This window comes from Xenopus tropicalis, chromosome 5 (assembly GCF_000004195.4).
Source record: "Xenopus tropicalis strain Nigerian chromosome 5, UCB_Xtro_10.0, whole genome shotgun sequence".
Taxonomy (NCBI): Eukaryota; Metazoa; Chordata; class Amphibia; order Anura; family Pipidae; genus Xenopus; species Xenopus tropicalis.
Genome location: NC_030681.2, coordinates 98063429 through 98076329, shown reverse-complemented (window position 1 = coordinate 98076329; position 12901 = coordinate 98063429). Strand labels below are relative to the sequence as shown.

The following is a 12901-nucleotide window of genomic DNA, read 5'->3' as shown; positions in this document are numbered from 1 at the left end:
TTACGACTTGCACGAATTGTTGTGACTTTTTCGTAGCTGTTACGATTTGCTCATATATTGTTGCGACTTTTTCGTATTGAGCGATTGCCCAAGAAAAGTCACGATACTGAAGCTTGAATGAATCCGAAACTTTCGTACTCAGTGCGACGGCTATGAAAAAGTCGCGACAATTTGCGAAACAGTCGTAACGGCTACGAAAAAGTCACAACAATTTACGAAAAAAATCGCAAAATACCGATCATTACGAAAAAAAACGCATTCGGACGCCTTCGGACTGTTCATGGATTAGTAAATCAGCCCCCTAGTCTTTTGGGTTACAGCCTGTGTGTGGAATAACATTTTTGAAACACAACCCACTGAACCCTACCAAGTCTAGAGAACATGTAAGCTCTTATTATTTTTCCATCTTGAGTATCATCAGCTTCTGTACATCCTAAAGCTATAGGTCCACTTAATAACTCTGCACTCTAAGCCAACAATTCTTTTGACGGCCAACAATTCTTCTGATGTGCAACAATTCTTTTTGGCACGAGAGAGAATTCTTTTGGCGTGAGAGACTATTCTTTTTGGCATGAGACACAATTCTTTTTGACAAGCAACAATTCTTTTGATGAGTGAGACAATTCTTTTGCGACGGGCATGGACATGTGGCGAATTTTTCTGCCCCTGCCAGGCAAATTTTTTCACCCATCACTACAGGTGGGATAAATAAGGAACGTTTAGGACTGACTACTATTTTATCATATTTGTGATATGATTGGAACGTATTGTGTGTTTCTTTAGAGAAAATATTTCTATCAATTTCCTTTACCCATTTGTATTCTGCTTCTCAAACTTGACATTTAAAATGCCATCCCAGGATTAGTAGCCATAAAGCAGATTAACTATAAGAGTAGATTTGTCATTGAACCTGGCAGATGGCCGTTTACCTTCTAAACTGCAAGGACTTCAGTACAAAAACGTTACACAAAAATTTTTATTTCTATTGGTCAAAATCATGCTAAAAGTTTATTTTAAGCAAACATCACCCTTGACTACAGTAGTTCGTGTTTTTTTGCTGTATCTGTGTATTCAGATTTGTCTTAAACAACACATTTATTTATTTTTTTGGTGAACATAGTGCCGAGGATGGGCTTTTAATTCTCCAAATCCAAGATTTGTTCTACTACTATTCTGCGTATAAGCATGCCTATGGCCTTCATCTGCAAATGTCAATTTTCTCCATGATTGTGACTATGATACTTGTGCAGCCAAAGCAAATAGCTACCTATTGTATTCATGTATAGGATCTACTATCCAGCAACCTAGTGTTTTAGAAAACAATCCATTATCTCCTTTATTGTAAGAATGAATGCATACTGATAGTTTTGCGTGCTGTTTTTCTAACAGCTCTCATTAGTGATAAGAGAATTTGTCCCGTTTCGCTTCGTCGAAAAATTAGCGAATCTTGCAATAGATTCGGGAAACAGTGAAAAATTTGGGAAATGGCAAAAATGTTGCACATCCAAAAAAAAATTGTCATGCGTGTCATTTTTTTGCAGAGCGACATATTTTTTTTGATGCACGTCATTTTTTTAATACACACAACAATATAATAAATATACCACATGCCAAATTTTTCCATGGTGAATTTTGACGTTCATTTTGTGGAAAAAATTGCCAATGGCGAAACGTGGAAATTCGCCGTAAATCCATGCCTGGTAAATTATTTCACCCATCACTAGTATGCTTTTTTTTTGAATGAGCATCACCCCACCAAGAAAATGCCTACCCTTTAGTAAAGTATATAAAAACATACATTTTACAACTCTGAACATTTCCTTCTCCAAACAAAATGTGGTGTTATAATAAGAGGTCATAGTGTAAGAAATTAACATCTTGGTATACATTATTTTTATATGTATGTGTGGGTTTACATCCACCATGTCTTATGGGTAATGTAGGTCTACTAAAAAAAACAGTTGTCCAAGCCACAGCTAAATCTCCATATCAAATGTTTTTTCTGTGAATGCCAGTTGGGCAGTATGTTGGCCACAAAAGTCATGTATGCAAGAAATTCGCTCAACAGTCTTTGAACAATGGGCAAGGTGTGGATTTTATCAACCCCATCTGATCAGTTGGTAAATGTGGGCTGGACAGTAGTATGTATGTATGTATATTTTTATTTATAAAGCGCTACTTATGTACGCAGCGCTGTACAGTAGAATACATTAATACAAACAGGGGGGTAATAAGATAATAGATAAATACAAAGTACAACAATAAATACAATATACAGTTACAGTTGCAATAAGATAAGAGTCAAAGACACAAGAGGATGGAGGTCCCTGCCCCGTAGAGCTTACAATCTATATGGGAGGGTAACTAACAGCTACAAATAGGCAAATATAAGTGCTGTAGGTCACAGTGGGTGACATTACAATATAAGTGCTATTTCCCAGATCAGGTGCTGGGTGAGTGCTTCAAGAGGTAGTCTTTAAGTTTAGTTTTAAAAAGACTGAGGGAGGATTCTCTCCGGAGGAAATCAGGGAGGGCATTCCAAATGTAAGGGGCAGCAAGGCAGAAAGGTTTAAGGCGGGAAACAGCAGTAGTAGTGGGGGGAGCAACCAAACGATTGCTCTGCAAGGAACGAAGGAGTCGGCCAGGAACATACGGAGACACAAGGGAAGAGATGTAGTGAGGGGCAGAGGAATGGAGGGCTTTGAAGGTTAAGAGAAGGAGTTTGTAGGATATTCTTTGTTTAAAAGGAAGCCACGATAAGGACTTTAGCAGGGGAAGGGCCTGAACTCTCCTGGATGAGAGGAGGAGAATTCTGGCAGCAGTATTTAATATAGACTGTAGGGGGGAAAGATGGGAGTTAGGGAGGCCGGTTAATAGCAGGTTGCAGTAGTCAAGTCGGGATAGGATGAGTGCATGCATGAGCAGCCTGGCTGTTGCAGTAGAGAGAAAGGGACGGATTTTGGCAATATTGCGTAAGAAAAAGTGACAGGTTTTGACAGTGGAGTTAATGTGGTTAGAAAAGGAGAGACTGGAGTCAAAGATCACCCCCAAACAACGCGCCGAATCGACAGGGTTGATGAGGGTGCCATCAATAGAGATAGAAAAGGGGGGGGTAGGACCAGGCTTAGGCAGAAAGATCATTAGTAGTGAAGGGGGAACAGCATCTAAAGAGATGGGGGGGGGTCCTGTTACCAGACAACATGTGAGGATTGCAGACCAGAGGTTCTGGAGACCACAGAGGGAAGCCATGATCAACATGCTGGAGAAAAGGAACCAGAACATGTTCTGTGTTTGTTAGTAGCTATAATGTGGTGTAGACTATAAATAGTCTGTAAATGTTAAGAGTGAAAATATTGTTTTAGTTTTAAATAATCATTTATATGTAATAATTGCTTGATTTATTATTTAATATATTACTTTAATATACACTTATTGGTGTGAATTATTAGTCAGCTTCTCAAAACAACCATGACCGTAGTAAGTGAATAATATTATTATTCATATTATATTAAATCTTACGATAGGATGTTTTCACAGTTAAGTGCTTTTGTGATCAAAATTTGCTGTAGGATTAATGCCCATATTGCAGTTTCAGTATTATGATTAATAATGTTTAGGCGACCTGGACAGTCAAAGAAAATGGCATCCGACTCTAATAACCTAATTGATTATTACTGGTTGCAAATAAGCATTCTGGTATTTACCAATGGGACAGTGATATAAAATTACTCTTCTTTAATATATGCAAGTGCAGCAGGGATGATGATCATTAGTTCTAGTGTATATTTTACAATACTTCCTTTTTTTCACAAACACTATGTGAACTACAACATTTAGGAAGGTTGGTTAAGTTTTATTTTTCTCTGCATTGTTACAAGTGCATTTTTGACATTTAACTTGGCTGCTTCCTACCTTTATTGACATTATAGTCCAACTGAAACTATGATCTTATGGTCTTTTGGGTTTAAGCTCATTATTCTTGTTAGAGCTGTAAAGCTGTGATAACTGAAGACAAAGTTACGCAATAAATGTAGTTCCTAGCAGAAAAAAGTACACGGTTCTTTAATGCTGATAGACATTCAGTTGATAGATTTGTAACTACCACTACAAATAATTACTTTCATTTAATTTGCCTAGTAAGTAAAAAATAGTTCAGGTGACTGAACTTGGTCATATACTTTGATGTATTTTAACAGAAAATATTGAGTTGTGAGATGTTTAGGTTGCATAGGCTGTTATTGGGATTGTGGTTTCTCTGTTCCCTTGCTTAGCTTTATTCTTTACTGACACATTTTTATTATAAGGGAAAGAAAATGTCTTTAAACAGACTCATCTTTCAAATAGTTGGAAGAATTAACTGAAATAAATATGAATTTTAGTAGAACATCTACCAATAATCTGCAGAGGTCGATGCACAGCTGCATCAGCAAAATTTTAAAGTGGCTTTAAAATTTATGAAGCTCAAAAAATGTTTGTGTCAGAGAAAGGAACTCAAATCCTGAGTATAATACTTTAATGAAATCGGTCAGTAATATAATGGGAAATCATTTTCTTTCGCTTTAATATTTTCTTACTTCAGATGCTTATAGTGTTGCAGCCCATTAAATTGCTAAATTAGGAGGCTTCAAATATTGCCTACAATTCAAGTTTGCCATATACAGTCCAGTGTATGGGACCAAACTGACAATATCAGGCCAGGTATCTATTATATAGGTTGAATCGTGCAGATGGAGCATATAAGTCTGTTGATACAGTCTTCTTCCTGCAAGTGCCATCAATGGCCTAAAGCTAAATGTATGGCACAGTACTTGGCCAAATTTGCCGAAATCTGATTGCTTGCCCTTGCTTTGTATAGTTTATTTCCCTTATGAAAGTAACTGATGTCATGTATGTTTTATAATGAAAATGTAAGTTTTGAGTTGCATTTTTAGTTTTGAATAAAAAAGCAATTTGTTTTGGTTTTCAACTAGTTTTAGTAATATGAGCTACATTTATGTTTGCCATTTTTATCTAATTCTAACAAATAAGATAAAATATACAGTACAACATGGGGGATGTAGCCATGAGATGGATGGGACTCTCTTTGTGTCTATTGCAGTGGAAGACAGGTGCATTGTCAACAAAATAAACTTTAGGCCACTTGTATTACACTTGTGGCCTGATATTATTGTTGTGGATTTAATAATATCTCTTCTAAATTCTTATAAGCTATGCATTGGCTCCCCTCATTATTAACTTCTATGAAAATAGTTGAACTTGATGAGCTCAGGGCATTTTTCAGCTTTACTCTGCATGCACGGGCAGCATCTATTTGCAAAACGTCATATATTTAATTTTTTATTATAAATTATTTTTCCTGAAAAATAAAACCAGGAAAACCTTAAGGAAAAGATGTGCTGTGAATGAAACAGCAATTTTAAGGTTAATCAAAGATCACTGCAGTTTATCAGTGTGGTACCACAGACACGAGCAACAACTTTCCTTACAACTTCTACCTGCTGTTCAGAGGACAGTGAAAATTGGGCCAGCTGTGAACTTGCCTTGGGCTGCTTCTTCTTCATTCACTTGAGCAGCAGGGATCTCTGCAAGTCTGGTTTTAATTGAGTAAAATAAGTACAGATAATATACTGATGGAAAAAAATACACACATTTTCATTCCCTGTCAAGATCTGTAAAAAAGGTTATCCTTTCTTTTACACTATCATCTGTAAACAACAGCATATGGAGGGACTAAAAGCTGCTGCTGTTAAATCTACGGTAGGAATTCTCATCAATTTTCATAATAAGCATGTATGTATATTTCTATTAAAAATAATGTTACTGTATATTTATTGTAAAATCGCCTCAGTTTAATCTCCTTTTATCTATTTTTACTATAAAAAATAATATACTAGGTGCAGTGCAGTACTACAAATAAAATAAGGAATCATTTAGAGGTTATTTGTACCCACAAAATTTACTGTAATGAAACCAACATTGAATATTCAACCTGCAACAAGTATTTTTTTTTCACCCTCTCAGCCTCTTAAAGGAACAGTAACACTAAAAAATAAAAATGTTTTAATATAATTAAAATATATTGTACTGTTGCCCTGCACTGGTAAAAGTTGTGTGTTTGCTTCACAAAGACTACTGTAGTTAATAGAAATAGCTGTTGTGTAGCCATGGGGGCAGCCATTTAAATTGAAAAAAGGAGAAAAGGCACAGGTTACATAAGAAGATAACAGATAACTGTGTAGAATACAATGGGAATCTATGCTACTTATCTGTTATCTACTTAGTAACCTGTGCCTTTTCTCCTTTTTTCAATTTAAATGGCTGCCCCCATGGCTACACAGCCAGGGTATTTATATAAACTGTAGTAGTGTTTATGAAGCAAAAACACACTTTTACCAGTGCAGGGCAATAGTACATAATATATTAATTATTTTTATACACTTTCATTTTTTGGTGTTACTGTTCCTTTAACTCAAAATCCATTTTTTTTTTTAACCCACAATGGAATAGACGTACCTACATCACTGTCAATGTGCCTATTATGATGCCATCCATAGTATAAATATGTGTGCAAGAAAGGCAGCTGGGAGATACAACTGTCAGTTTAGAATGAAAGTTTATAGAGGTAATTTGATAATCCACAGGGCACAAGTACTAGAACTCAAAGGGGCACAAGAGCGCACCTGCCTCAGGGAATGATGCCCTCTGTACCAAGTGTCAGATGAAAAATTCTGTCTCGGTGCAGAGAGCATTTTCAGAGGGGCAGAGCAGTCTTGTCCTTACTGCCTGCCATAGAACAGGTGTTAAGGACATGGCCCCATTCCATCTGGCTCCCTCTGCTGCTCCTTAACTTGCACATCTGAATTATGCAGGTGGAAGTCCTTGTTATCCCTCCTGCTGTGCACCATTTATCAAGAAGTTTAGAAAAAAATTATTTACCAATAGGGATCCAATACTTTAGTGGAACATTTACCCCTTTGCACAAACAAATTTTCCTTTGCACAAATTTAATACAAGCTTTTGTGAGTCTAGAAACTGGAAACCACTTCCTCCAGTTGAATGAAGATTGCATATTTACATATTTGCAATCCAATATATACTGTGTGTGAGCAAATTTTCCTTTGTGCAAATTTGAAAGAGCTTTTCCAAAAGGCAACTGTTCAGATACCGCTGAATTTGGATGTCTCTCATTTAGATATATAGTTTTTATACCAGACCAAGGCCCATGCTATGTCAAAATGTGGTGATGTCAAAGGGAATGTTTTTTTTTATTTTTTTACATTTCAAGCTTGTATCTGTTGAACAAGCACCTAAAATACACTATTTCGTGGCAACAAATATCTTTTTTTTTTTTTTTTTTTTTTTATAATATTTGCATTCTGTACTCCTGCAGAGAGTCATGCATAGCACTTGACCCTTGTTTCTATTATTCCCATGCCTGCACAGCAGCTAATTTGTATAAAATGCAATAGTATGTCTGAAGCAGTTTTTACCAGTGCTGGGTAACAGTACATTATATTTAAATGCAAAACATATTGGTGTAGCTGATCCTTTCACATTATTAGGTTGTCAGAAGCAGGTTGCATTAATAAACATAGCAAGATCAGTTCTTTAGAGGTAAATGTTTATAGAGGTTTCCAGGTCAATTGACAAAAAAGGCATTAAGTATACTGAAAGAAAATCTTCAAATGGAGATAAAACGCCTCTGTAGGCTTTAGAGATAAAATATAAACCTCAAAAATGCAGGTCTCTTTAAAAATATATCATATAAAACCACTCATGTAAAACCCTGATACAATAGATTATGAATACATTATGAGGACCGAAACGTCACATTTTTGTGTAATGTGCTTACAATAAAGACCTTGAATTTTAATAAGGGTGTGCTAGTCTTAAAAAATATATTTTTGTATATATATATATAATATATACAAATACACATACCAACCATTTTACATCAGTACTTATACCATTTTTTTTACATAAAATATTTCATGGAACTTTTTAACTATATCCCCAAGTTTTTTTTTCTGAATTAGGATATGTACAATATAGAATAAAGAAAATATTTGGAAAAAAATGCTTGTTTGGGATTTGCTCACAAAAATGTAATAGTTTCTTTCATTTGTCTACTTGTAAGTAACAGAAATTGGCACAGCATGGCAACTCATAGGGAAAAAAGTTTACCTCACTAGGGTGTTGCTTTATACGTCCTTCATGCTGATTTACTAAACTTCTGCCTGAATGAATTGCAATTCATATATACATATAAAACCTTTATTAAGCAGAACTGGGATAGACCCTGTGGATTTTTAAATGAATCTAGCAGCTCTGATGGGTTCTAAGAACACAGGGTTATGTACACTGTTCAGGTGAAGAGAAATGATTATTGTTAAAAAAAGAAAACAGAGAGCACAACAGGAGAACAGAAGAAGAACATGATATTAGAGTCAGAGGTAGAAAAGAGAAAAGTTAACAGTAAAAAACTATGCAACACATACATATACACAAACAAAAAAAATACTTTTTATGCATATATAGGTTATATCTGTGCACCAAAATACAGTTTCAGGCAACAGCTGTCCTACATGTATAGGAATTCTACACATCCTTCAGCAAAAACATTTGTTTTTTTGAATTTGCAGCCATTCATCCTATGTGGAAACAAAATCACCCACTCTCTTATTATTCCTATATAATATGGATATAGATGAGACAGATACTTACTGCTGTAAGTGAGATGAAACCCTACATCAGTATCTTGCTCATTGGTGTTAAATTCTATCCATAAATGGTTGGAAGTACTATTCAGAGATATTATCATCAGTTCATTCTTTGTAAAGGATCCCAGAAGTCTTGATGAGCTATCCTTCCCATCATAAACCTTTAACAAAAGACAGATGTATAAATAAAATGGGACTTAATTTTAATGGACTTAATTTTTAAAAACAACAAAAAAATCAAATAAATGATTTGCCAGCTTCTATTCTGATATCTCTATTCAGTTATTCTACAAAGCTGAGGGTCTTTAAAAGATTAATTTCACTGTGATGGGTTACATTTGGCAGGTTAGATGAAAGATCTAAAAGTTTCACTTGCTGTCAGGATTTATATGCTTGGTTATGTTTTGGATATTTCTATAAGCCTTTTTCAAATACAATTAATATTCATACCTGAACCTATCTTTTGAGATTTTATGACTTCATCCTTTTTGTAATCTACTTACACAACCTCCAAAAAAAAGGTTTCTGACATTTCAGTCAAATGTGTCTTTTCTAAGATCATCAGTGAAGGGACTGAAAGAAATGTCCACTTTATACTCAGCTGTCAGCTTTTATTAAGAGGAAATAAGGGATTTGAAACTAAGTTGTCACATTGTACGCTTTACTCGGGATGAGGTGACTTGGTTTGGAACAAAGAAAAATATATATATTGGTCATTTATATATAGCAAAGAGCAGTGCTTAATATATATTTGCTGCAGTGGAATAGGAATGTGAAGCTCAAGATACAGAACTCTCGATTAACTGTCTTGCACCACGGAGGACCATATTCTGTTTACAGGTACCCAAGAGCAATGGTTGAATTAAGTCTCCACATGGTGCCTTATATTAATTTGCACAAAACTACCGTACAAGTTTAAATGCACATGGGAAAACTCACAAATCACATTTTTCCATTCATTTTAAGCAAGTTGATAATTGGTAAATAATAAAAAAGAAATAAAAAAAAGAAATCTGATAGTCATATTGCTCAGGGTTGGATTGGGGGGTGCAGGGCCCACCAGGGCTGCCACCCCAGGGCCCTTCAGGTTCCCCACTGGCCACATTCCCTGCTGCACCCCCTAACCCCCCACAGGGCCCCCCTGGGAGAGCCTCCCTAACCCTCCCTAACGTCCTCCCCTGAGCGTGCATAAATTTAACACGTCAGGGGAGGAACACTGTTGGCCGCGGAGGTGCCAGCAATGATATTGCTTAAATTCTAAATAAACACTTTCCATTGACTTCTGTGGCATCACAACAGATTTCAGCCAGTGTGATTTAAATTTAGAAAGTTTACCATAGTATCAAGAAATTGGGAATAGTTTATATGATGCTATTACTTAAAAATGCATCCTAAGATGTGTGACTGTGCATCTGCTAGTTTACATATCTACCTGTAGTAGGAAAGCTTTTTACAATGGAATTTTTTTAAAATATTCTTTATTTATTATTTTACAAAAACAGATAAGGGGTACAAAAAGCAGAAGGGGAAGGGGGGAAATCAAGATTTACAATGGAATTTAAAGCATTATGTATCAGACCTCGATTTTGATCACAATGTTATGAGCCATAGGTACCATATGATTTCATGCACAATAGATTCTGTTAGACAACGTTAATTGCCTTCTATGAGGAGGCAAGCAGAAACCTAGTCCTTGGGGCTGTAGTAGATGTGATTTAATTAGATTGTGCTAAAGCATTTGTTAAACTACAGCACAGATGGTTGCAAATTAAATTGGGAAGGAACATTGGCCTTGAACATACTATTTGCACTTAGATAACTGCCTGAAAGATGAATGGAACATTTTCTACTTGGACCAATGTTGTTAATGGAGTATCTCAGGGGTCTTTCCTTGGTCCATTGGTTTTTAATTTATTCACAAATGACCTTGGGTTTGGCATTGTTAAGTATTGTTTAGTGGAAAGCATTGTGTGATTTTCCTGATGCTAAATCATGAAAATAATAGATTCCATGTAGGATATTTCCACTTTGCAAATTGGCAAATGATAAAATACATTGGGCAAAAAATTTAATGCAAAGTACACACATTTATCATAGTGTGAATTTAAAAGTCAACTCGATAAAATTTCCCCACTCTTTATTAATTCTTATGGCATTTTTAGAGACGTATTTATCAATGGGTGAAAGTTAGAGTTCACCATTTAATAATTATGCCTTTACTGGCAAACTCGAATATCACACTTTGATAAATCTGTTGTGATGGTGGTTTAATGTTTTCTTTGATGGCAAATTATTCAGGGCTACAGTAAGTTCTATGTCAATATACGTTTTCCTATATTTCAAATTCCTTACAAATTCCAAACACTATATGCAGTATTGAACCTTTTAAAAATAATGTTTTCATGTGCGGAGTGAGATGAGTGCCCAGAAAATGTACTAATCTATGTGCATGGCACACACTTGGTAAGAGTGATTTTTTTTTTTTTTTTAATCCTGGGAGTTCCAATAAAGGGTTAAATTTGATAGACTGTTGCCTTTTTTTTTAACCCCCAATAAATAAAGAAACTATAAAACAGAGTACAAGTCAATGTTACCTTTAGAATATCTCCATCATGAAGCTGAAACCTTGTAGCTCTTAAGTGGATTCCTTTCCCAGCCTGAGTCTCTATTCTGTAAATACATTCATGGTTGTTTTCATAGTTTGATGGAAAGTTTGGAGACAGCAATGTTCCTTCGTTGCCAATGACTGTTGCTCCACATTCAGCTGAAGATAAGGGGTATATTTAAAACAAATGATTAAAAGAAATGGTGAATCCTCACTGTACTGAAACTGTTGATAGAGTGACAAGATAACCAGAATGCAATAAAAGGAATATAAACCAAAAAAAAATTTTCCACTGTGTACATTACAAATAAGTACTAATACAATGTGAACACTGTAGGTAAAACAGAATAATAGATACTAAGTTTGGATTAAAGAGAGCTGTGGAATTATTTTATGAAATAGTACTGTGAAGGTTCCAGGCCATGTAAGAACTGGCATAGGGTAGGACACACGCACAGGTGCACACACACACACACACACAAACACACGGTTTCTTTAGGGAATGAGGCTATTGCAGCATGACAGCATCAACTTCACAAGTTTATCTAAGAATTTTCTTATAGTCACCAATTTGCACTTAGAGGAAACAGAACAGGGTTTAATTCTTCTGCCAACCACAAAGGCAGCTTCAAGAGAGGATCAATCACATGATTATCTTTGTGGGCCATTATAGTCACCATTTTGGCCTTGAATTGTGATTGCACCAATCATAGCTATTACTGCTGAGCCATGAGGTGTCATATAGTGAGTATGCCCAGTTCAGTCGTATGTGGCTTCAGACAGTACACAGTAGTGGTGAGCGAATCTGTCTTGTTTACCTTTGCTTGAAAATTTGTGAAACTGCTAAAAAATAAGTGAAATAGCAAAAAATTCGTGAAATGCGGGTACCATGCAACTTTTTTGAAATGCTATACTTTTTTACGTGCCTTTTTTTAACACAACCATGAATTTTTGTTTTGTTTGCCTTCACAGTAGTCAGTTACCTTGGAAGAAACAAAATTGCAGTCTGGCTACACAAAATTAAACACACAAAGCAAAGGTTATCATTTACATACCATTTATTGCAACAGTTCAGGAAGTGGCAGTGAGGTACATTAAAGCATTGCTATACAATGTAAGCATCAATATAATATTTCAGATTTTTCCTTCCTGAATTAAAAAGTTGTTTTATCACAAGTACCATACTACAATGTATTCAATAATGAATGTTTAAATAAAATACATGATCGTAGTCTTTAGGTTTTCAATGTAGGAACAGCAAAAAAAGTGCTGTAATTAAGATCATTACTTATTATTATTAATTAATATGAAATAATAGAGAGAGGGATAGTATATATTTTTTCTATTGTATTTGTATTTTTGCTGCAGAATTTAAACGAGCACTAAATGTATGATTGCTTACATTGCACATTGTATGCACACAGGCACACTTCATTGGATGTCACTGCACACACTCATGCACACACCCTTAGTTTAATGGATGTCACACATACTTACTTCAATGGATATTATATTCACAATTAAGCTGTTAATTTCCCAGGTGCTGTTCAAGTAGCAGAAGATGAGATTACATTCT

At 35.4% G+C, this 12901-nt stretch overlaps 1 protein-coding gene across 1 annotated transcript in view; it reads right to left on the bottom strand.

Annotated features, from left to right (window-relative positions):
* The window catches only part of csmd1 (CUB and Sushi multiple domains 1), a 716970-nt gene that overhangs the window by 177956 nt on the left and 526113 nt on the right, over positions 1–12901 (bottom strand). Inside the window, exons 23-24 of the mRNA XM_031902727.1 lie at positions 11315–11484; positions 8725–8881 (exon numbers count right to left, since the gene is read on the bottom strand). Coding sequence (XP_031758587.1) covers positions 8725–8881; positions 11315–11484 — 327 coding nt within the window. The remainder of the gene's footprint in view (positions 1–8724; positions 8882–11314; positions 11485–12901) is intronic.